Genomic DNA, 21,858 nt, shown 5'->3' on the forward strand with positions numbered 1-21,858 from the left:
GATCCTACTCCCTAGAATGTAATGACCCAACTCACAGCATGTCATGACCAATTCTAATAGTCAGGCATTACTATTTAATCGACCTACGAGACTCTAGACTATATATATTACACATTATTTATGAGCTTATAGCGCTTGTCGAAATCGCAAACTGGGTGTATTCTTAGAAGGTTACTTCGCTATAAAATATTAGTAGTAGGAAATAAATAAGCACATTTCAGTAAAGTAGAATATAAACATAAATCATAAGGCATGTATGTACAGCCACTAGGGCACAATTTTGTACATACCATCAGTCATGATATACGAACCCTTATATATATACATAGTTCCCCTATATAGTAAGTGGATATGTACATAGTTGGCACCTAGGCTTCTGCCCATGAAGACCTTTTATTTTGGAACCTGTCTACCAAAAAATAAAAGCCCTATCCCTCTCCAAAGACTATCAACAACAAGAAAAAATAACTGATTACTAGACAACATCCTACAGGTATCCCCAAGAGTGCTGCATATCAGATACATTATACATGGGTGTTGGGCTGCTGCCCCGGCTCCCCATCTCTCACTTCATTTTCCTCTGATGAACTGGAGACTATATCCAGCACTATGTGATCCTCCCCTGCTGCAGCGTCCTCTGATAGGTCCTCCTTAAACAAAATCGATACGAAGCCATTTGGTACAGCTATAGCTAGAACCTTTATTTAAGAGACCAAACTGCTCGACCATCAGATCTAAGGGCTGATAATCGGACATAGGATCCATATGTATCACTGGCTCGGGTGCTAGGTCAAACTAGTGTGGATAGTCAGGCTGGAATACTATAGGAGACTTCAGCTTTGAGTCTATCTAGTACATTGGCTATCATGAGAGGGGTAATGGGTGCTTCCATGATGTAGCTTGGACAATAGAAAGTCATAAAACATGTTAGGGTCGAACTCAGAATTTAATAGAGAGTATGAGAATGGTCGGTCAGAAAGGATGTACATACGCGAATACAGCTCTCCCATATGACGGTGCTACCCCGTATAGGGTCCTCGTAGTGGGACAATGCTGAGAACTTAAAGAACATGACTCCTAAGTCCAGCTGTAGAATAGGGGTAGAAAGGGGGTGAAAACCTAAGATTTTCAACAAGGTGCAAAGGGGAAGACCCATGATTTTGGTACTGAACTATAAGAGTTTCATTGTTACATTACTAAGTTACACCGACAGATATAAAATACGCAATCTTACAGAAGCAATAATAAAAATAAGAGCAATCATAAGCATGCACAATCACAAGTCACAGAAAAATGCAACAAGAAGGGATAATACATGTCTAACCCTAATGCGTGCCATAAGCTCATACGTCGGTTGATTACCCGCAACCCAACATTACTTGGGACTAAATTCGAATATGGTCTCTCAACTACGTACATTTAGCTTATGTGCCTCATGGTTGTAACCATGTATATTCCTGGCATTCGATAATCCTCACAAAGCTTGACGCCATGATAAGTTTACAGTTGAAAAACAGGTTTATAATATAAGTGTCCCCACCTCTTTCTAACATTAGTTAAATGGGATGGATCATTTGCTTTTCAGATGATCTTTCATAAATTCTTAGGACTTTATTATCCATCTTGGTGAATTTCAACATTATCAGCTTCTAAGAAATTTTTTTTCTTTTCTTTTCTTAAATTTACTAAAATACTTTTTTTTTCTCTAAGAGACCTTTTTGTCCTAAGTATTTATTCATAATATCTTTTATATCCTCTATTCTTTTCTCTTAAGATTTTTAAGACCTTCTCTTTTGTATTTACCACTTTGCCCTTAGTACTTCCTAATATGGCCACTTTATTCCTTTTTCTTTATTAGTCTTATATTTGTTCGTAAATGATCACTTTATCCTTATACTTCATTATTTGTTTTACGATTTTCTTTTTCTAAAGTGATAGTTTTGCCCCTAAACCCCTTAATTACTTAATTTTTTAATCTTATCCTCTTTCAAATTACCAATTTGTTATTTTTTATCCTAAAACCTTTTATTAATGATGGTTTTATCCTTCATAGTTCAATTCTCCCTAATCTTTTATTCTTATCTTACAAATTTGTTGTAATTATACTTTTATCCCTAGACTTTACTCCTTATATTAATTATGCTCGAGTCTCTTTATAATTATCTGTTTACCTCTATACTTTACTATCTATGTTTATTATGCCCGAACTTTTTTACAATTATCATTTTACCCCTAGACCTTCTATGTCCTTATTTTGACCCTAATCTTTTAATAATTATAGTTTTAATTCGCTTTTGTCCCCAAATTACATCTTGACTAAAAGTGGTGTATCATACTTTTTTTCATAGAATTAATAATTGTGAGTATGTCTCTTTTAGACTCTTTTACGCACTTTTGTCCTAGTTTCTCAATATTTATACTTTCGACCTCTTTAAGAATCATCTTTTGAAGTATTTTATTTATTCTATATCTTTCAAAACTTGTAATTTGCTCCAAGAGCTTCTAAGTCATTCAGCCACTTTCATCATTACATACTTTCATCAAACTTTCATAACAAGCATAAGTAGCATATTTCAAATATGTATTCCTGCATCAAGATCATCATAAACAAATAAAATCATTCATCATCATCAAAATGTCATCAAGCATCAAGGAAGGTACTTTGTTCACAAGAAAATCTTTCTAACTAATCCTAACTCATACCTTTTTTGTGAGCCTCCTCAAATCACTTTCTTAGCACTTCTAGATTCCAAATATCCCTAAATAAGAGCAACACATCAATTAATGAAAGCTAGGCCTTATGGTTGAGACCTTTTAGGATAAAAAAAGATTGATTTTTCACCCTTTTAAGCTTGAGCCTTGGTGTGTGAATTCCTAAAGATCCTAAGACATAACACATGAGTGAAATATGGTTAAACAAGAGGAACACAATTTCTTGCTTCTTGAAGCCATATGGCTGAACATGTAGGGAAAGAAAAAGGAAAGATTTTTTTTTACCTTTTTTAACCTTAGATTCTTGATGTTTAAACACTCCTTTGGAAGTTTGTAATGTTGACTTGCTACACAAGAAATAGACAATAATAAACTCTTCATAAAGGAGTCATGATGATCGAAAATAGTAATAAAAAAGGGAAGATATTATCTTTACTCACTATGAGAATCTTAAAGGAATTTCAATAAGAGGATAAGAGGAAGGATTCTAGTTTGTTGTTTGCTTGAGGAATGGTGAAATACTTTTAAGTTTTGGAAGGAAGGAATGTATAAGTGGGAAGTTGATTTTCTCTTTTTTCTTCTCTCTTGGGTTTGGTTACCTTCTTCTCGTTTTCTCTCTAATTCTTTATCTCACTTAGTAACTAAGTGTTTAGTGAAGGGTAGAAGTAAAATTATTTGGTGAGAAGGGGGATGTATACACATTTGGAGAGAGAGGAGAGATAAGGTTGGATTTAATTCTCTTTTTTCTCTTTTCCACTCATGTGCTTATCCACTGATTGCTCTACTTAATTACTAAGATAAAAATTTGATATTATATATATATATATATATATATACAGAGAGAGAGAGAGAGAGAGAATTTGGTCATGGTGAGGAGAGGAGAATAAAGATTTTGTGTCTAAATGATGTGGTTTGGATGATTCCACTCATGGTTATCCTAGGTGAATTCACTACATGGTGAATTAGTATGTGGTGGGTATTGTTTTATAAGAAGGGGTGAATGTAGACAAAGAGAATTTGCGGCTGAGGTTGCTTCTTAAAAGATAATTATCAAGGTGGTAATTATTTAGCCACTTATTTTTACCATATTAGATAAAAGTGGATAATTATACTGGTACGAGCAATGTTGGTATCATATATTATCTCAACTCTAAAATATTTCTAAAATATTTTGGTGAGGATAAATAGGTTAAAAAATACCCATAATAATCTATTACGAGTTGAATTTGATCACAGTAATTAGTAGGTATTAATTATTAGCATTTATTATTATTCTTGCATTTATTACTACTATTATTCCTTTATTCATTAATTAATTTATTATTTTTTTTATTTGAACCCGCTTGGTTAAAATAAAGTGAACCGTGATTCTCGAAATTTGTAAATACTAGTTGCAAAATGTCTAAAACTCGTTTTACTACGAAACCAAGTTTTTACATATAACCTATTATAAACAAATTAGTATTATCATGACACGACCCATACTCTCCCTCAATAATGAATTTTCAAAATCATAGGCTAAAAATGATTTACTTTAATTAAAACATAAATTTAACTTGAGAAATAAACTTGATTTACCCTTGATAAATAAAAGTCAAAGTTCTACGACTAAATTTTGTTTGTTGGACTTCTCTTTGTCATCATATCATCTTCATTACATGCATGATTGCTTCTTTTATGAGCTTGTGTTTGAATTTGGTGCATGGATCTTCATGTAACAATTCATTTTTACCTACCGTAAAATGATAAAACTGTTTTACGTCGAATCTTTGTCACAACTTCATATCTATTAAAATCATTCATCAAACTAAATGTTATATCATGGAATATATGTCATGCATTTATTTTTCCATTTCTATATAGTTAATGAATAGATTAGGTTAAAGTCATACAAAAGATATAGATTTATTACTTTTCAAAACAATAGTTATAACAAGAATCATAAGCATATGTTGTCATTCACCAAAACACATAGGCATGCATATCATGCAGGATAATAAACATGCATTCAACTAGAATAGAATTACTAACAAATCTGATGGTAATTAATGACGTGAATTCTATTTAAATTGGTGCACTCGTTACGGTCATATTTTTCTTTAGTATTATTTTTCTAAATTCGAATTCAAAGTCCTCCCACCTCATTTTTGAACTATCCTCTCTATTCTATTCTCTCTTCTCTCACCACCAGCCACAATTGTCGCTGATGAGAAACTATATTGCAACCTCCTCTTTGAAATATCGTTGTTACTGTTATGATTTAGTTTAATTAGTCACACATTACTTAGGATAGTAAATAGAGTGGATGGCCTAGGCTATAAATATGAGGCTAAGTTTTCTATTTATTTTTGCACCAGTCAGAAACACTTTAAACTTGTTTCTGATTTTTTCTTTTCCTCTGTACTCTTTTATTAGAGAGTGTTGTGAGGTGTAGTTAGATATTTGCTTTGAGAGAGTGTGGGTGTACTAGGGTGCCGGTGTTAGAGAGAAAGAAGACTATGTATTGTAACAATTTTCACATAGTGATATTCTCTGGTTGTCATTTGACAACGGCCGTGGTTTTTTCTCAGGTAATTAGAGTTTTCACGTTAAATTCTTGTGTTGTGATTGTGTCTATTTTATTTCTCTGTCAAAGGTGTTTTCTCAAGGGGGAATGGTGTACTATTCTCAACAAGTGGTATCAGAGCTTCGGTTTGGTGGGATTTATTCTTAGTATGCTCTATGGTTGCAGCCTAGTCTGACCTTCCACATCAGAAAAGAATTTTGTCCTGTAACTTGAGGTTGATCTTTGGTTGCTGTTGTTGTTGTTGTTGGAAGGCAGTGTGACACTGTGAGAGTGCAGTTTGGGAAAGTTCTGGCTAAGGAAAGACTTAGTATTTAAGTGTGTCCATTGTGACCCACCTCTCTTTCCTGGGGACCCTTCCTAGTGCACGGTCTACAGTTGAGTTATACTATTCCAGTATACGGTTGCAACAATGTCAGGATATTCAAGTGCTGTGAAACTTGAAATAGAGAAATTTGATGGAAGAATCAATTTTGGCTTGTGGCAAATACAAGTCAAGGATGTGTTGATACAATCAGGTTTGCATAAGGCGTTGAAGACAAGAAGTATCCTCATGGTATTGCCGCACTGCCATGGATAAGGATAAGTTGTGGCAATCGGGTCCACAATTGCACACGGGCATTGGTTGGCTTTAAGATGCAAGGTGTGTGGCGAAGTTAGGTCGATGGCTAAAGAACTTCCAGGAAAAGCCAATTTGGAAGTTGCACTATAAATTTTCAGCAAGGTTTCGATCTATACCAAGGCGAAATGTTTGGAGTGGTCTAATTCCAAGTGAGTATACTTTCATGGTGGAGTATGATAGTTCTCTGAACTATGATTGTCGGTATAGATAATGGCAGCAAAGAATTGTCGGTGTTGACAATGGAAGCTGAAGATGTGTGACTATTTCAATCAAGGTGGAGATTGTTATGATTTGGTTGAATTAGTCCCACATTGCTTAGGATAGCAAATGGAGTGGATGGCCTAGGCTATAAATATGAGGCTAAGTTCTCCATTTGTTTTTGCACCAGTTAGAAACAATTTAAACTTGTATCTGATTTTTTCTTTTCCTCTGTACTCTTTTATTAGAGAGTGTTGTGAGGTGTAGTTAGATATTTACTTTGAGAGAGTGTGGGTGTACTGGAGTGCCGGTGTTAGAGAGAAAGAAGTCTATGTGTTGTAACAATTTTCACATAGTGATATTCTCTGGTTGTCATTTGACAACGGCCGTGATTTTTTCTCCGGTAATTGGAGTTTCCACGTTAAATTCTTGTGTTGTGATTGTGTCTATTTTATTTCTCTGTCAAAGGTGTTTTCTCAAGAAAAAATGGTGTCTTATTCCCAACAGCTATCATTGTCCTCTTCTCTGTTGTCGATGCTGTTGTTGCAGGAGCCACCGTCATCCTCTTCTTCCTTCTCTGTGTGTGACATCACCGTTGCCACCGCCGAGCTTGGTCGCTGCTGCGCCCGTCGTGCGTGATTTTCTCCTCCTTCTCCCATTCTAAGGTTTGTCCTTGTCTCCCTTTTGTTCGAAGTACACAGGGGCTCGACCACGTTTACGAAGACAAGGTCAAAATGGTATAACTTCTTTTAATATGCTAAGCTAGTTGTATATTTGTTTCTTTATATTATACTTAATTACATTATTCTAAGTAAATTATACTTAATCATATTACTTTCATTCTAAATAAATTTATTTTTTATAATTTTACACTTAAAGTTATAAGTTAATATAATAATATAAAAAAAATTTATTTAAAATGAAAGTAATGTGATTAAGTGTAATTTACTTAAATGTGATTAAAAAATAATTGAATATTATGTATAGTAAAAAATTGATATTATTAAAGGATAAAACTAAAATTTATTTCTATGTATCGTTTTTGTCTCCAACGTTTTCGTCCTATTTAAGTCCCCTAACATTTCAAAATCGTTTCAATTTTGTCCCGCCGTCAATTCTGTTAATGGACTATCATTGAGTCAATTCTGTTAATGGACTAACGATAAGACAACATTGAGTCAATTTTGAAACGTTAAGGACTTAAATAAGACGATTGAAACGTTAGGGACAACTTTAAAATATATCCCAAATATTGAGAACAAAAACAATACTTTATCTTTAAAAAAATAATAAAAAAGCCCTCCAACTTGCCGGCCTACTACAAAGCGGAGCAAATTAGATATCCAAATCCGTTTGAGTCGTTCCACCCCTTTTTTAGCAGACTTAGACGGCACGGGCAGTCTGCAACTCTGCATTGCCTCTAACCCTTAGTTGCTGTGTATTTATATATAAAAAAATATTATTTAATTTTTTATAATTTATATTTTATATTTTAACATATTTATTTAAAATTACAACATTTATTATACGTAAACTTTCACTAGCGAAAATTCAGTTATAATCAAATCATAAAAAATTCTTACCTAAACATTTATCATCATCAAATGCCACCAATTTTGGCTATGGGAGTGGGTTGAATATTTGGTATTAAAGCTTTATATATGAAACAAAATAGTGATACACTTCCAAATTAGATATGCATCTAGTTATTTATTTATTTGGAAAATGCAAACAAATATAAAATAAATGGATAGCCCTTTTGGCCATGACGCCTAGCTATATATCAAGGATAAAGAAGGACAAACTTACATAAACTAATACCCCAAATTAATTAATTACACATACTAACAATTAAGAGAAAGCAAGATTATGACAATCTAAAATTACAGATGACACCCTAATCTAACAACTGATCTAAAGTTGAATAACTTGCTCGATCATATTATACGCTCATCTAGACTATATGAATACCAGCCTCGGTTTGAGATTTATAACTCCAAAGCTCTTCTTTGCAAGCCAAGATCAGAGCTGTGTACGTGGAAACTCCTTGGTACATTAGGTCAACAAAATCATAACTTCATTCAGCAGTAATGGCCAATTGAAGTCATTTTGAACCAACATAGCAACTTTTAGGTACGACAATTGGTTGAAGTTATTTTTTCTGCAACTTCTCATTCTCCTTGTTTTTTGGTAAAATCACAAGGGCTCTCTACAAAGAGCCTTATTTTTCAGTAGTTCTCTTTTCCAAAAGGCTAACTCTCCCTTCGGTTTGGTGTAAACCATAGTCGCCATGCAAGAAGGTTCAAGATAAACCCTTCCAAGAAATTCGCATTCATTATTATTATCTGCAACAAAATTAGCGTGTTACTGCCAATGGTGGATAGCGCACTACCTCTAATGAGCTTATGCTTCTGCAAAAATGTTCTTTGAATTTGTAGCTGCTTTAAGTATCCAACTATATTTTATTTAGTGAAATAATTGGCAATTTTTCGTTCAAACATTTTTTTTTAACTAAACAAGATATATGAACACCTAAGGATGTGCACAGAACATAGTTTGTCTTTCAAGACCTAAGGCATATCTCTCAAGAATTGTATTGTACATATATGTTAAGTAGGGTAAATTATTTTCATCTTCTCCAAAGTGGAATGCTAGGAAGGGGATAATATTTTTAGTGAAAAATACAAAAATAAAAATTGGTTAGTATTGACTTAAATATAAGATAAAAAAATGTTGATTACCTCACATTTTAATTCTAAAAGCTATTGGGAAATTTTAAATAACAAAAATAATCTTATTTAGTATTTTTTAAATAAATTAAACTAGAAGGAATTTTAAAATAGCTTTATGAGTGTCAGCTGGACAAGAAGTGAAATTAAAGATGAGTGTAATAAGAATAAATTATAAAAAAGGGTAAACGTAATTTATTTTATTACGACTTATATGAAATACGATATCGACCGTGCAATGGAAAGCGGATCTATTTTTAGTGACATCAATGGTTAGGTCGATGTATACATCATGCATGCATGCATGTAGAATGCATACATCATGCATGCTTAGGGAACTAACAAAAAGATTAGGAGCGTTTGTAGAAGTTACCTGAATAAAAATCAAGACGCATCCAATGGTTCCACAGTGACTTCATTAAATTCACCAAATATATCTGGGCATCCATCCCATTTTCCTTGAGCTCTCGTTTCCCAATACCCGCCAATATATCGAAATGTTCCATTTTCACCTTCTTGGTGGAACCATTTCGGCTTCCAACCACTTTCTTGTATTTTTCGTGACTGTATGAAAAGCATGATCGTTCAACAAATTATAACCATAAGTTATCGGTAGAATAAGATTAGTTGTTTTAAAAAAAATTCATCTAAATAAACAAACTTTGGACCATAATAGTAATTTACCAGAGTTTGGATTCTCGAAAAAGGAAAAAAGCTGGGTAAAGTGATAAAGTAGAGAATAATTATCATTGGATTAATTAGGAAAGATGCACTTGAAATGGAAGTTGTCTATGGTTTGATATTCCCTAACCACAGCAGAATGTTATGTTCTGGACTTCTCTTTATATATGGTTCTGGTCTGCTTTAGATTTGTATGAACGTGTGATTGTTAAAATTTTTCCCAGAGTGAGTAATTCGAAATCTGGGCTGTTCTCTCTTTTCATTTGAGGTGGAGCCGCCTTGGCTTTCAGCAGTGTAACAAAGGAGGATGTAGTTTCGAGAGTATTAGTGACAAGGTTCCCTGGAATTAATTCTTATTCTCTTGTAAGTGATTTTAGATACACTAGTGGACAGCAACACCACCCGAACCCGCGGGTACCCACCCCACCCCTACCTGTTTGGGGCAGGTAATTACCCGTCCCGCACCGGGGTTATTTTTTACTAGGGCGGGTTTTTGGACGGGACAGAGCGGGATCAGGTTTAAGTAATACTCGCCCCGGTATATATATATATATATATATATATATATATATATATATATATATATATATATATATATATGATTTTAACATATAATATATGTAATATATGTAAAATAATTAGTAAAATAATTAATAATATTGTATCATATTTAAATTTACTTTAATTTATATTTTGTATGTGATGATGGTTATATAAATTTTAAAATTTAATTTAATTTATTAAATTTTAATAATTATAAGAGCGGGTAAGAGTGGATAGGGTACCACGGGAACAGATTAGGATTTAACTTTTTACTACCCGTAGATAGGAGAGGAACAGGTTTTATGCGGGTTTTTGTAGGGCGGAGCGGGATCAGATAGAGCAAAATCCCGTCCCTACCCGCCCCGTTGCCACAACCGTATATTAGTTGGGTATAAAATGCATGAAATACTTAATGGACTTTCAAAATTGAATATATGATATTTTGACTTTGTTTATTATAAACTTTTAAATTTAAAAGTCATCATGTATTCAAATTTTTATTATTTTAACTTTTATTGATATTTTATGTCTTGCAAATAATTTGTTGACATTTTTTTATTTGAGAAACTCTTGGGTCAGCAACTTTTAGTAGTTTTAGCTATCATTTGGCGAACACAAGCACTAAATTATTTTTAACAAATAAATTTCACTAATTCATATGTTATTACAAGCTTATGAGTTTGAGTTTAAACCTAGTCTATCTACTTCCTGTACGTTGAAATGTATAACATTGCTTGGATGGTTCAGATGTGGAGTTTCTTAGCTTTCCAGTTTCCAGTAAACTGGATTGTTCAACAAGGAGGGTTTAATACAGGTAACAAGCTAAAGTGCTATAACCATGTATGTTTTGGCTTGAGAAAGGGTGTTAGACAATAATGAGGGTATCTTCAAATTAATTTAAAATATGTACTATGTATTCCTTTAGCTATCTAACTGTTTCTGGAATGAAATGAGTGGAAAGAAAACAAGCAGAAGGAAAATGGATAGAAAATGACAATTTCCTTCAGTTTGCAATGAAAAAGAAGAAAGAAAAGTTTGTTTGTGGATCCCACACACAATTTTTCATGGCAGCTTATCGAAGAAAATGTGCCAAAGCTCTATAGCATAATTGTTATCCGAAAACTACTTACTACCCTATGGCTATAGTCCTATACTCCTATGCCAAGAGCGCTCTAAATTCATAATTTTTCAAGACCAGTAAAACAAAGAACTCCAATTAACGCTATGTCCTATGTGGTTGGCTTGATGTATTTGGATTCATGGCCTTTTGTCTGGGGTGTTTTTTTATGTTCTTTTTCTGCTTTAGAAAGTGAGCATTTATTAACTATCAAACAGAAAAATAAAAACAAGGAGGCGGGAAAGGAAAAGATAGAATGCATGCTTGGTTCCTTTATACTACGACATAGAAAAGAAGTTTCATTTGAAACATGGTACCATTCTTTGCCTCTTTTCCAATCTTTGTTTCTCCATATTAGCCTTCTCGTATTCCCCATTCTCTAGATGCCGCTGATCTGGCCTCAGCCTGGAATCAGTGGGCGGGAGTTTCTCCTTTAATCCGTGATCAAATACCGGGGATCAGAAGGAGGAAAAAAATGAGCAATAACAGACATATAAAAGAAAAAATGAAAAAAAGCACATCACTACATCATCATCATCATCGCAATACCTTGAGTCCTGGTGTAAGCTCGTTGAGTGTGATGGCAAATGATGTCAAATTGTACCGAGTGAGATTAGTGGGTGGCATAACCCTTTTCCACAACAAGGTTGAATCTGACGAATTGAAACCTTTTGGCTTCACATTCACATCACCATTAACATAGTACATGCTGTCATCCCACTTGCCAAATAATGTGGCAACTTTTTTCCCCCTTAAATCTTCAACAAATCCATTCACCTAATTTCACATAGAATGCATGTTTATTTTAACAAGTCAGGTAGAAAGGACAAACAAGTTTCAAACCCAAAAAAATAAATAAAAGGGGTGACAAGGTTATAGTTTTTACTTTTTACATTTGATTCTAAAGATGATTCTGACATAAAGTAAAAATTTTCATTTCTTATTACAAAATCATTTCTAAAGACTGATTTTGAGAGTTATAAATCTAATTATCAGAATTAGCAAATCAACGTTACCACCTCCCAAAATTTTCCCAAAAATCGCTATTAGGAACTCAGCACACTTACCTGATGAGGATTTCGGTCCAGAATCGTCTGTTCTTTGAACTTGAGTCTGATTGAATACTGGCGATTGCCACGAATGTCCATGTTCCCATGATGATCACAATATATTTTTCCAAGGATAAGATTATAAATTGTTGTCGTCACCTATATTAACAACAACAGCATTTTTTTTAGATATAATCTACAATTTTACAAGCCAGGTCACTAATAAGAGCGGATGATATTGCAAACAGAGTGAGCTCAAGATTTGCACCTTGCTCCAGTGAAATGTTTCACCGTCATCAAACTGAAGGGTAAGAACTCCCACCGGGTCAAGTTGAATGGACCTTCCCCAAAACTTTGAACGGATGTTGCTGTCAGCCCAAAACTTCCATCCTCTACCTTCACAGTGGCACGCAACTACAGTTGGATGGTGGCTAACCTGTTCAATACATCATTTTTTGGGGTTACAATAACAAAAATAAATCATACATTGAAGGTTAGGTACAAATCATCTTCATATGTAGACAAAATACGCAAATACATATGTAGAATTCCATGCAAATGAATGTGCATAGTTGAGCATATTATATATCATGTTAAAGTCCTACATTGCATGAACAATCCTTTAGTTATTTTTAGGAGAAACTCTTGGGGCCAACAATTTTTAGTATTTTTGGCCATCATTTAGCCAGCACAAATACTAAATTATTTTTAACAAATAAATTTTACTAATTTATGTGTGCAGACTATGAAAATTGTGAGTGTAAATTGTATTGATTCATGTGTATAAAACTCTTGTAAATATAAATACAAACTATAAACTTCTTATGTACAAACGTCTGTAAATATAGGTACAAATTATTACTAGCAAAAAATGATAATGTTTGCTGGCAATGTAGCATTGCTTTATTTTTAAAATTGAGTTAGACTGCCTTACTTTAAGGAAGTCTGTCATGAAATGAAAAATAATTTTTAAAAATACATAACATCTAATATATTCAAAACTTAAAACTATATATGTTTTTTATAAAAACGTTTTCAACAGATAATCTTAACATATGTCTTTTATACCCGAATTTTTAATTGAAAAACATTTTTTTTTAAATTATCAAAATTTGTATTCAATGCATTGAGATTATTAAAAGTTTCAACCATTTGTCACCAAAAAAAAAAAGTTTCAACCATTTGAAACCAATTTTGATATAGAACCATTGGAAACCTTAACTTAGCAAAATCCGTTATAGTTATTAGGATACCTACAAAGGTCCAATTTCTGTTTCAGGCTTAACGGTCCCCCTCTTTAATTACTTGTGTCCCACTTCTCAAGATAAACTGAATAAGTTGCTTTATGTTATTGTTTTCGAACTCAAAATTGTCGTATGAAAGTCACCATCATATTTATACGATGAGAAATGAGTTATACAAATCATAACTCGACCAAAAGCATTTATAGCAGCGAATTTGAATACCAAGTAAAATACCACTGCTGGCATAACTGTTAGCAGCATATATCTCGGCCAAATATCGTACTAATAACCACTAAGGCACTAACCTTCTCAGAAAAGAAGCGAAGTCCTTTGTCAGGAAAGTCAGCCTCATAAGTTTCCCCTAACAAAGGATTAAAGGGTTTACAATGACGCCCTTCAGATGATGCATATCCAGAAACTGCAAATGCAGCAACATTCAGTGCCCTAAGGAGACTATTTCCCTGAAAATGAAATCCAAAGGGTCAAAGCGTCAGGTTCAATAGCATTTAACTATGTTACCTTCTCGGTTAGAATTTAACTTATCTCACATTTGATTATTACTAAATGTTGCCAAAATGTGAAATTCACTAATAAGTCAAACATCAACAATTAACAAAAAAATGAAAACAATAGTTTACTAGTAGGACTTGTAAAAATCACAAATTCACAAATCTAACAGCATAAAGCAAACTACTCAAGTGGATTCAATATAAATCTAACATAATTGCCAAAAAATTTCTAACAGTATAATCATGTTAGAGGGCTAGGAGGGTGTAAAAAATATTTCATTCATTTCTATAAGTAACACTAGATTGAATTTGAAGAGAAATGGCACAACCAAGAGCATTATCTTACTGATTTTCCATATTCATAAGCTCGGTCCAGGAGGTAAGAGTACTCCAAGTCCTCGAAACACTTCTGAAGTGATGATATCGGTTCATTAAAGTACACAGGAAGACAAACTCGTGTGAGATCTTTGCCCACATTGTCTTTGATCATTGACCATAAACTTACGCCCTTCTCTTTCTCAACAGGATCTGGAAGCTTTTTCCTCCTAACTATGTGAGGGTATCTGAAACTATTGATTGCCTTCTCAATACTAATGTTTTCCATATCAATACATTCTGTGTTTGCTTCTTTAGACCCGTTCACTTGGTCCAAAGTTCCTATTGACCCACACCTAAAACCAGGTTCTGTAAAATACTCTCTAGTATCATAATATGAGATTTCATCTTCATCTGACACTTCCTCCAACTCCTGCTTCTCGATATCATCAGACGATTCAGTTGTACTGCATTCTGAAAACCCGAAGTAAATGGGAAAAATAATAGTACCAAATTGAATGTGTATATTCAAGGCTACATAAAGATTCAACTTGAACAAATTTAACCAAAAACTAACTTCCAAAATTAGGAGAGGACAAAATGGCATTTGATCCACGTAGGCAGCAATTAGTACATGTATGGTCATTACAACATCCTAAAAGGAAAAATCAGTGATCATGGCATGTTTTCTTTTTCAAAATTTTATTGATACATTGAACAAAAGCATTTGCAAAACTTTTGCCCCAATAAGCCATACAATAATTGCTTAGAAATAAATGAGGTACAACTGATTGTCACTTTACAATGGTCCTTAGCAGAAGGGGAGAGAGAGAGAAAGAGAGAGAAGTATAGACACCTAAGATGACTGGAAAAAAATGAATATAGCTGCTTTTTAATATTTCAAACAAGAAAAATAAATTTCACAGCCTCAGTATATATATTATAATGAGGAGACAAGTGACATTCAAAAGCGTACCGCTATATTTTGCGCGTCCTAGACTTGAAAATCCATTCTTTGTCAATTGGTATTCACCATCATGTATGGCAGAGGCCTCAGGTTCAATATTAGCTGCCTGAGTATGATCCAATAATAAGGCTTATCATAATAATAATAATAATAATAATAATAATAATAATAATAATAATAATAATAAGTCACATAGAAAGGAACAAAAGCTTCCAAATCTATAAGCTGAAGACATGCTCACATGCAGAGGGCAGCAAAGTAAAAAGATAGAGGATGTATAAACATGAAACGGGGATAATGGGGGCGGTGGGGATGAAACAAAAGTGTGCTTCAAAACAAATAGTACCATCAAACAGAGTCACCACTGACATGACTTTTTAGAAGAAAGTTTAGAAAAAACAACAGATCAGCCAAAAATGACCGAATGCACCAAACATATCATGTGGTCTAACATAAGCAAATTGACTAAGTTCTTGTATGCATTAAAACAACTATACAACTTTAGTTTGAATAGCATCGGTACAAGTTTGTATCTTATCTCATAATATGATGCTAGAGCCACACATATTTTAATCAACTATATATCTGTGTGTTTTATAAATTAAACTGATATGCATTATGGAGTACAGGGATTATTATGCCATAATGTATCAATAAGGAAAATTCAAAATAAGGACTGGCAGTCCAGATTAACAATTCACAAAAATTACAACAGCAATATTGAAGAAAATAGAACAGCAATTCTTACAAAAGTTTCAAACCGTAATTAATTTTTATGCATTGACTATCAGCCAATATAGAATTACAAGAAAATACAAAGCTAACCAAGTTAAGCTAGGTCATTGGCCACTATAACAACCATTAATCACGATTAGTCACTTCCAATTTTATAGCTCCTTTTGTTTACACTACTAGTAAAGCAATAGAAATTAAAAGCACTGTGCAAGACCAAAAAAGCTGAGGTGGTTTATACAACTCCTAACAAGCGTGACAAGAATCTGATTACTAATAAGATTAAAAGTTGGCGGAAAAAATTCAAAATATTTCTCGTCAGATTAAAATTAATTTTGCCGAGCCATAAAATGAACTGGAAACCTTATTAATCTGGTAAATTTGCAGTTTTAGAAACTATGTTTATCACTTAAGATGTAATGCAAGTTATTGTAGCATTTTGACTAACTGAATATTGAAGGTAGGACTACTTGTTTAGACACTCAAATGGGCACGCGGTGATAAGTGTTTGTTTGAATTAATTACTAACCTACATTCATCACTGATATTTACTTGATATATATATATATAAATATATATATATATATATATATATATATATATATATATATATATATATACTTATTTTTGCATACCTTAATCACATGTTGATTTCAGTGTCTGAAGGGCATAGTATCCGTTTCATAATAACAATAAAGAAAAATAATAAAAAAAAATATCTTCTTCCAATGAAAGTTTTGACAAGCTGTCTCGGTATTGATCCAGCCAAGATCCGACCCACCATCATAATAATAATAATAATAATAATAATAATAATAATAATACAATTCACAAGAATACAAAAGAATTGAAATAAAAAAAAAGACAGTATTAAATAAATTAATTAAGAAATAAATTACCTCCAACTGCCTTATTGTATCAAGCAAGTTCAATCTCTCTTGGCACAGGATTTTAAGCTGCCCTTGTAACTCGTTGAACCCGGAGAGCATGATTTGCTCACAGTCCTTCACGAGGGTCTCACTGGTACCTTCTTCAAGCAACCGTTTCTTGAGCCTCTCGGTTGACACAGACACATGGTTTGGTGCGAGAGAAGATATGATGTGATCACTAATGAGTGGTCTAAGTGATGGATACAAGCCACGGGTTGACACCAAAGCCTGTATCCACGCCACACGGTCCCTCCTCGAATCGGTTCTCAGATGGAGAGTCTTCGTTGCTGTGAATATATAGAACCTCCTATCATCTGACTTACTCTCTCTAAATGACGAGATCTGTTATAATAACAAAGATATCTTTAGTTAATTATGTTTAAGAAAATGAATGGTAAGCAATATTTAAAAAAAATGATGATGGGCACGATTTGTAAACATGAATGAGTCAAACACTAATGACGTAGCAAACTACGATATTATTTGTCCACAAGACAAGTTTATTAGCGTAAATTAAAACGAAACACTGTATATAAGAAGGATTATGGAGCAAGCATGCTCGCGTGATAAGTGTAATTAAGACACTAGAGAGAGAGAGAGAGAGAGAGAGAGAGAGAGAGAGAGAGAGAGAGAGAGAGAGAGAGAGAGAGAGAGAGAGAGAGAGAGAGAGAGAGAGAGAGAGAGAGAGAGAGAGAGAGAGAGAGTAACGATTATAAAAGATGGAAAATGAATTGCCTCACTACTGGGTGCTATGATGGGAATGAAGATACTAGTATAGTACAAAGGTTAGAATAAATGATTCCAGATGCAAGGTTGTAGTGATGATGATGATGATGACGATGATGTGAATTGTGAAGAAACAGAAACTTATTACTGTCTCCAACTTTCTTTTGCCTTTACCTTTTATCCGGAAGAAGAAAAACTAGTCCTTGAATAATAACATTGACCTCAAACAGTAGGAGCACACAATATATATAAAAGAAATATTCATTTTATTAATTTAAATATATTGAACAGGACAATACCCCACCACCATAGTGGTAAGTCCACCTGTTTATATATATTTTCTGTTGACAAAGACAAAAGATGGCCATTCGCATATGTTTTCACTTTTTCTTTATTTTTCAATCATATATAGTATATTAAAAAAAATTGTTTTTTTTTTCTACTAGTATTTTATATTTTTTCCCACATTTCTAAGGTTAGCTTTGAGTTACGTCGAGGCACCACAATTTACAAAGAGAGACTTGACGAAAAAACACACACAACGTCCAACATCCCTAATTACCTTTTTCCCTCCGATTACAGCACTGTTAATACATTTGTTTTTTCTGCTCCATAATGTTTAACGCCTTCAACTTCTAACTTCTAAGGCTTGCCGTTATAGAAAAAAAGTGAAATAGAACAAAAAGTCGAAAAGGATATGACCACCGTCCACACGCGAAAAAAAAAAACAAAACAAAATAAAAAAAACTCGAAAATAATATAATAATTAAAAAATAAAAATCTCTCTCTACCTGAATGGCAAAAGCCAAAGCAAGTTAACCCGGAGAACCTTTGAAGTTAAAGAATGAACAATTGTGTGTTTCTTCTCTACAGGCCCCCCTCCTCCTTTTTTATGGGTGTTCACTGTTTGAAGCCGAAATGGCAAGGGATAAGGTTTGGTTTTAGTGGAAAAAATGGAGAAGAGAGAAAAATTAAGTCATAATAATGGAGAGAGGGGGTTGGGTGAGGTTGAGGGTGAGGGTGAGGGGTAAGTGAGAAGAAAGAAAATCCCATTCCAACCAATGCGGATGAAGGGAATGCAGATTGCAGAGGGTGTTGATGTGACCGCAAAGTTAATGCCGTAGGGCTAAATTCGTAGGCTATCCCTACTCTTCTCAGCCACCTGTTGATGTGACCCACTATTCATTAACAACCAGTTAAAACTGTAAAACAAACTTTGGGGGGAAATGAAAAATCACGGAATCCAGAAGAGAGAGAATGAGAAAAGCTAAACATTAACGCAAATGAAGCAAGGATTTTGCCGAAGGGAGATTGTATGAACCCGCGGGTTTCCACTTTACTCCTCGGTCATCAAGGAACCCCTCCCTTAATTTTTCCTCTCTTGTGTTAATTTGACCTTTTTTAATCACTGGCAGAAGAACAATCTGAATCTGAAATCACAGTTGATAATTTTCATGGTCACAAAAGAATGAATGAAGAAATCAATGAAATCTCTTTAGTCTTGCCACTGCCTTCGTAATTACGTATATAGTCTTTTCTTTTCTTTCGCTTTTAAAAAATTAATATAAAAATAATAATATTAAAATTTTGAAATAAATAAAATGTTTGCCTCTACAGGAAAGTTGCAGGGAGGTAGCGCCAAAACGATGAACACGACACTGCTAAACCAAGGCCAATACCTGTCCCACACTATAACGGGCGTTTCAGATCACACTTCTAAAACCACCATTCCATTAAAACAAAAACAAAAAACAAAAAACAAAAGAAAAAAGAGTACCTCTCTCTCATTCAAAAAATTTCCATAAACACAAAATTTTAGTTAAATAACAACAGCCAACACAAATAAGATATTAGTAAACTCCACTCATATTAATAATTCAGAGTTAGCAGTGTACGAATCATGAATGTAGTTCATATTTACTTAAATATTTTTATATTTATCTATTGATGTATTTATTTTATTTTACCTTGAGATGGACAACGCCGGAGGAAGAGGGAGGTTTGTGGCTCTTGCGGCGGATGGAGGAAGCAGCGGCGGCACCGCGGTCGAAGCGAGCGAGGCGGTTGGCGGAGACTTCGCCGATGAGGTGGACGTCGTCAAGACGAGGGAGGAGGTTGAGATACTCAGGCCACCGGATCTTAGCGTAGGAGAGGACGCCGTTGCGGAGGACGAACCACCGGGATCTCCAGCCCTTGCCGTAATTCGTCCATTTGTACAGTACTCCCGCCACCGTCTCCTCCGGTCCACAACATCCTCCTCCATCAGATCCGCCACCCGCCGCTGCGAAACTCGCCGGCAGACTCCTGGTCCTCGACAGCGCCGCCGCGTCTGCCGCCTCCGGCGAGTCACCTCCGCCACCGATCCCTGGACTCTCCAGCGAGATGCAACACAACGGGTGCATTTCCTTCACTCGCATTGTTAAACAAATAAAATAAATCCCTTCCTCTTTACTTTTTTTTTTAATTTTGTTATATCTCTTTTTCTCTTCTCCTCAGTTCTTCATTGAGAATGAAGAAAAGAGAATGGCACGAGGTGAATGAAATGAATAATTTAGGGTTCTTAAAGAAAAGTGAAAGGGTTGTATGTGTGTGTGTGGGTTGGCTTTGGGGAGTGATAATGAGAGCTCTGAAACTGAGAGAGGAGTTAGATCGAAGGAGGTTCATTAATTAATTAATAATATTTATATTTATATATTAAAAATACAGAGGAGCTTATACGAGAAGCGGGGAATGAGGAAGATGCATTAATTAAATAAATTAGAAAATAAAATAGGAGGGACTGAGGGAGCATATTAAAATTACCAACTAGTACTTCTATGTTAGTACCTTTGCTAGTGCTAATAGTAGTTTATTATAAGGTTTGGTGTATTGAACCACATAAAGGAATAATAAAAGACGTTTGTGATTTGTAGTTTATTGTAGAGCGAATAAAAATTCGTTTTGGGAGAATGAGATTAATATAGCATATTGATAGATATATATAGAGGGAAATAACAAACGGCAATGTGTGTGTTGTGTGCAGTGTAGGTGGGGTAATAAAGGAAGTGGGTAGAATGGTAATTAAGAGATATAGGTTAAGATCGGGGTGTGTTCAAACTTCAAACTTCAAAGGTTGAAATTTCGAAACATGCATATGCAAGATCAGAGAAGTGATGAAAAAGAAAGCCAGTTTGGCTTTCAGGTTGAGGATTTATTTCTTCTTGTTGACACTATTTATGTTGCTTCATGAACTGATCTTTCTTTAAGTTTATTTTTTTATTCCCTTTTTCCGTTTCGGTTAAGTATTTATTACATTTAGCTTCTATTTTCAATTTTCCGTTTGGTGGGGCAGTAAAGTTAGCTAGTGGTGTGGTAGGGAGTGCAATATATCGTGAACTTATCGAGAAAATATCGCAGTGCAGAGGGGAGATTTTGAAGATAAGCATAGACAGGGTGGCAGTTTTGACGACGATGAGTCGGAAACTGAGGCGCCTTATAAATGCTATTTACTGCGTAATCATCATTTTTTTTCTCCCTTTCTTCGCCTTCCGATGTTTTTCACTTGTTTTTTTCTTCAGGAATATTCTCATCTTGCTGCCAAATTAACCTGAGAATATTATTTGAAAAATATTAGTTCATTTGATTTTAGTCATAACAATCGACATGTATAATGATAGTTAAGTTCTCTTGAAAGAATCAATAATAGTAGAATTTTGTAAACTTGTTTTCAAAAATAATAACTTACAAGCTACAAATAATAGAAAAGAGGAGTAGAAGAGGTGACTCAATGAGTTTTTTGTGATTATTTAAAATATTTGGTTGAAACACAATAACAGAATTTTTAACAATAAAAACAGGATGTTTTTGAACTATAAAGAGTGGACTGGTATTGATTCTACTTATTATTGATGATAATATCAGAAATGACATATTATTATTAACCTTGTGTTTAGATTTGTTTTTGTATCTATTTATTTTATGCTCCACTCTTATATATCAAACTTCATTTGTTTCAAAAAAAAACAAATTACAAATAGTGTATGCTCTCTTTTTTGTTTAGAGATATAAGAAACGATTCCGTTAAAAAACCAACTAAAAAATAATCAACCTAAAATCAATTAGTTAAAAAATAAGTATTTATAAAAAAGAGTTAGTAAGTATTTATTCTCAATTATTAGTAAGTATTTATCAAAAGAGTTAAGAATATTAACTGAAAAACTTTTTTATGAAAAATGTATTAAAT

General features: G+C 33.8%; 1 protein-coding gene and 1 long non-coding RNA gene across 6 annotated transcripts; both read right to left on the minus strand.

Annotated features, from left to right (window-relative positions):
• Nucleotides 1-203: 203 nt before the first annotated feature.
• LOC112788872 (uncharacterized) lies at nucleotides 204-3,472 on the minus strand. Its single transcript, XR_003196129.3, has 4 exons — nucleotides 3,153-3,472; nucleotides 2,998-3,059; nucleotides 2,843-2,883; nucleotides 204-2,759 (listed from the first exon to the last, which is right to left on the minus strand). It is a non-coding gene; the product is annotated as an uncharacterized lncRNA (long non-coding RNA).
• Nucleotides 3,473-7,724: 4,252 nt separating this feature from the next.
• Nucleotides 7,725-20,820, minus strand: LOC112803039 (oxysterol-binding protein-related protein 2A). 5 transcript variants are annotated; one of them, XM_025846491.3, is made up of 11 exons: nucleotides 19,604-20,820; nucleotides 16,881-17,252; nucleotides 15,259-15,355; nucleotides 14,314-14,756; nucleotides 13,764-13,919; nucleotides 12,483-12,650; nucleotides 12,233-12,373; nucleotides 11,715-11,942; nucleotides 11,483-11,596; nucleotides 9,198-9,388; nucleotides 7,725-8,440 (listed from the first exon to the last, which is right to left on the minus strand). In XM_025846491.3, exons 1-10 carry the CDS (start codon nucleotides 20,051-20,053, stop codon nucleotides 9,209-9,211), a joined length of 2,349 nt encoding a protein of 782 aa, XP_025702276.1. In that variant the 5' UTR covers nucleotides 20,054-20,820; the 3' UTR covers nucleotides 7,725-8,440; nucleotides 9,198-9,208. The 5 variants fall into 5 exon arrangements, with proteins under 5 accessions (XP_025702276.1, XP_025702285.1, XP_029154080.1 ...); XM_025846500.3 differs by lacking the exon at nucleotides 19,604-20,820 and adding an exon at nucleotides 18,428-18,881; XM_029298247.2 differs by lacking the exon at nucleotides 19,604-20,820 and adding an exon at nucleotides 17,811-17,937.
• Between the last annotated feature and the right edge of the window lie 1,038 nt (nucleotides 20,821-21,858).

The sequence above is a fragment of the Arachis hypogaea genome, chromosome 1 (genome assembly GCF_003086295.3).
Source record: "Arachis hypogaea cultivar Tifrunner chromosome 1, arahy.Tifrunner.gnm2.J5K5, whole genome shotgun sequence".
Lineage (NCBI taxonomy): Eukaryota > Viridiplantae > Streptophyta > Magnoliopsida > Fabales > Fabaceae > Arachis > Arachis hypogaea.

Excerpts from the sequence above, each read along its gene's own strand:
- LOC112803039 (XM_025846491.3), bottom strand. The coding sequence starts at position 20,053 with ATGCGAGTGAAGGAAATGCACCCGTTGTGTTGCATCTCGCTGGAGAGT. Across the intron at positions 17,253-19,603 it reads CCGGCGTTGTCCATCTCAAG|ATCTCGTCATTTAGAGAGAG; the intron begins GTAAAATAAAAT and ends TTATTATAACAG. Across the intron at positions 14,757-15,258 it reads AGGACGCGCAAAATATAGCG|AATGCAGTACAACTGAATCG; the intron begins GTACGCTTTTGA and ends TCGGGTTTTCAG.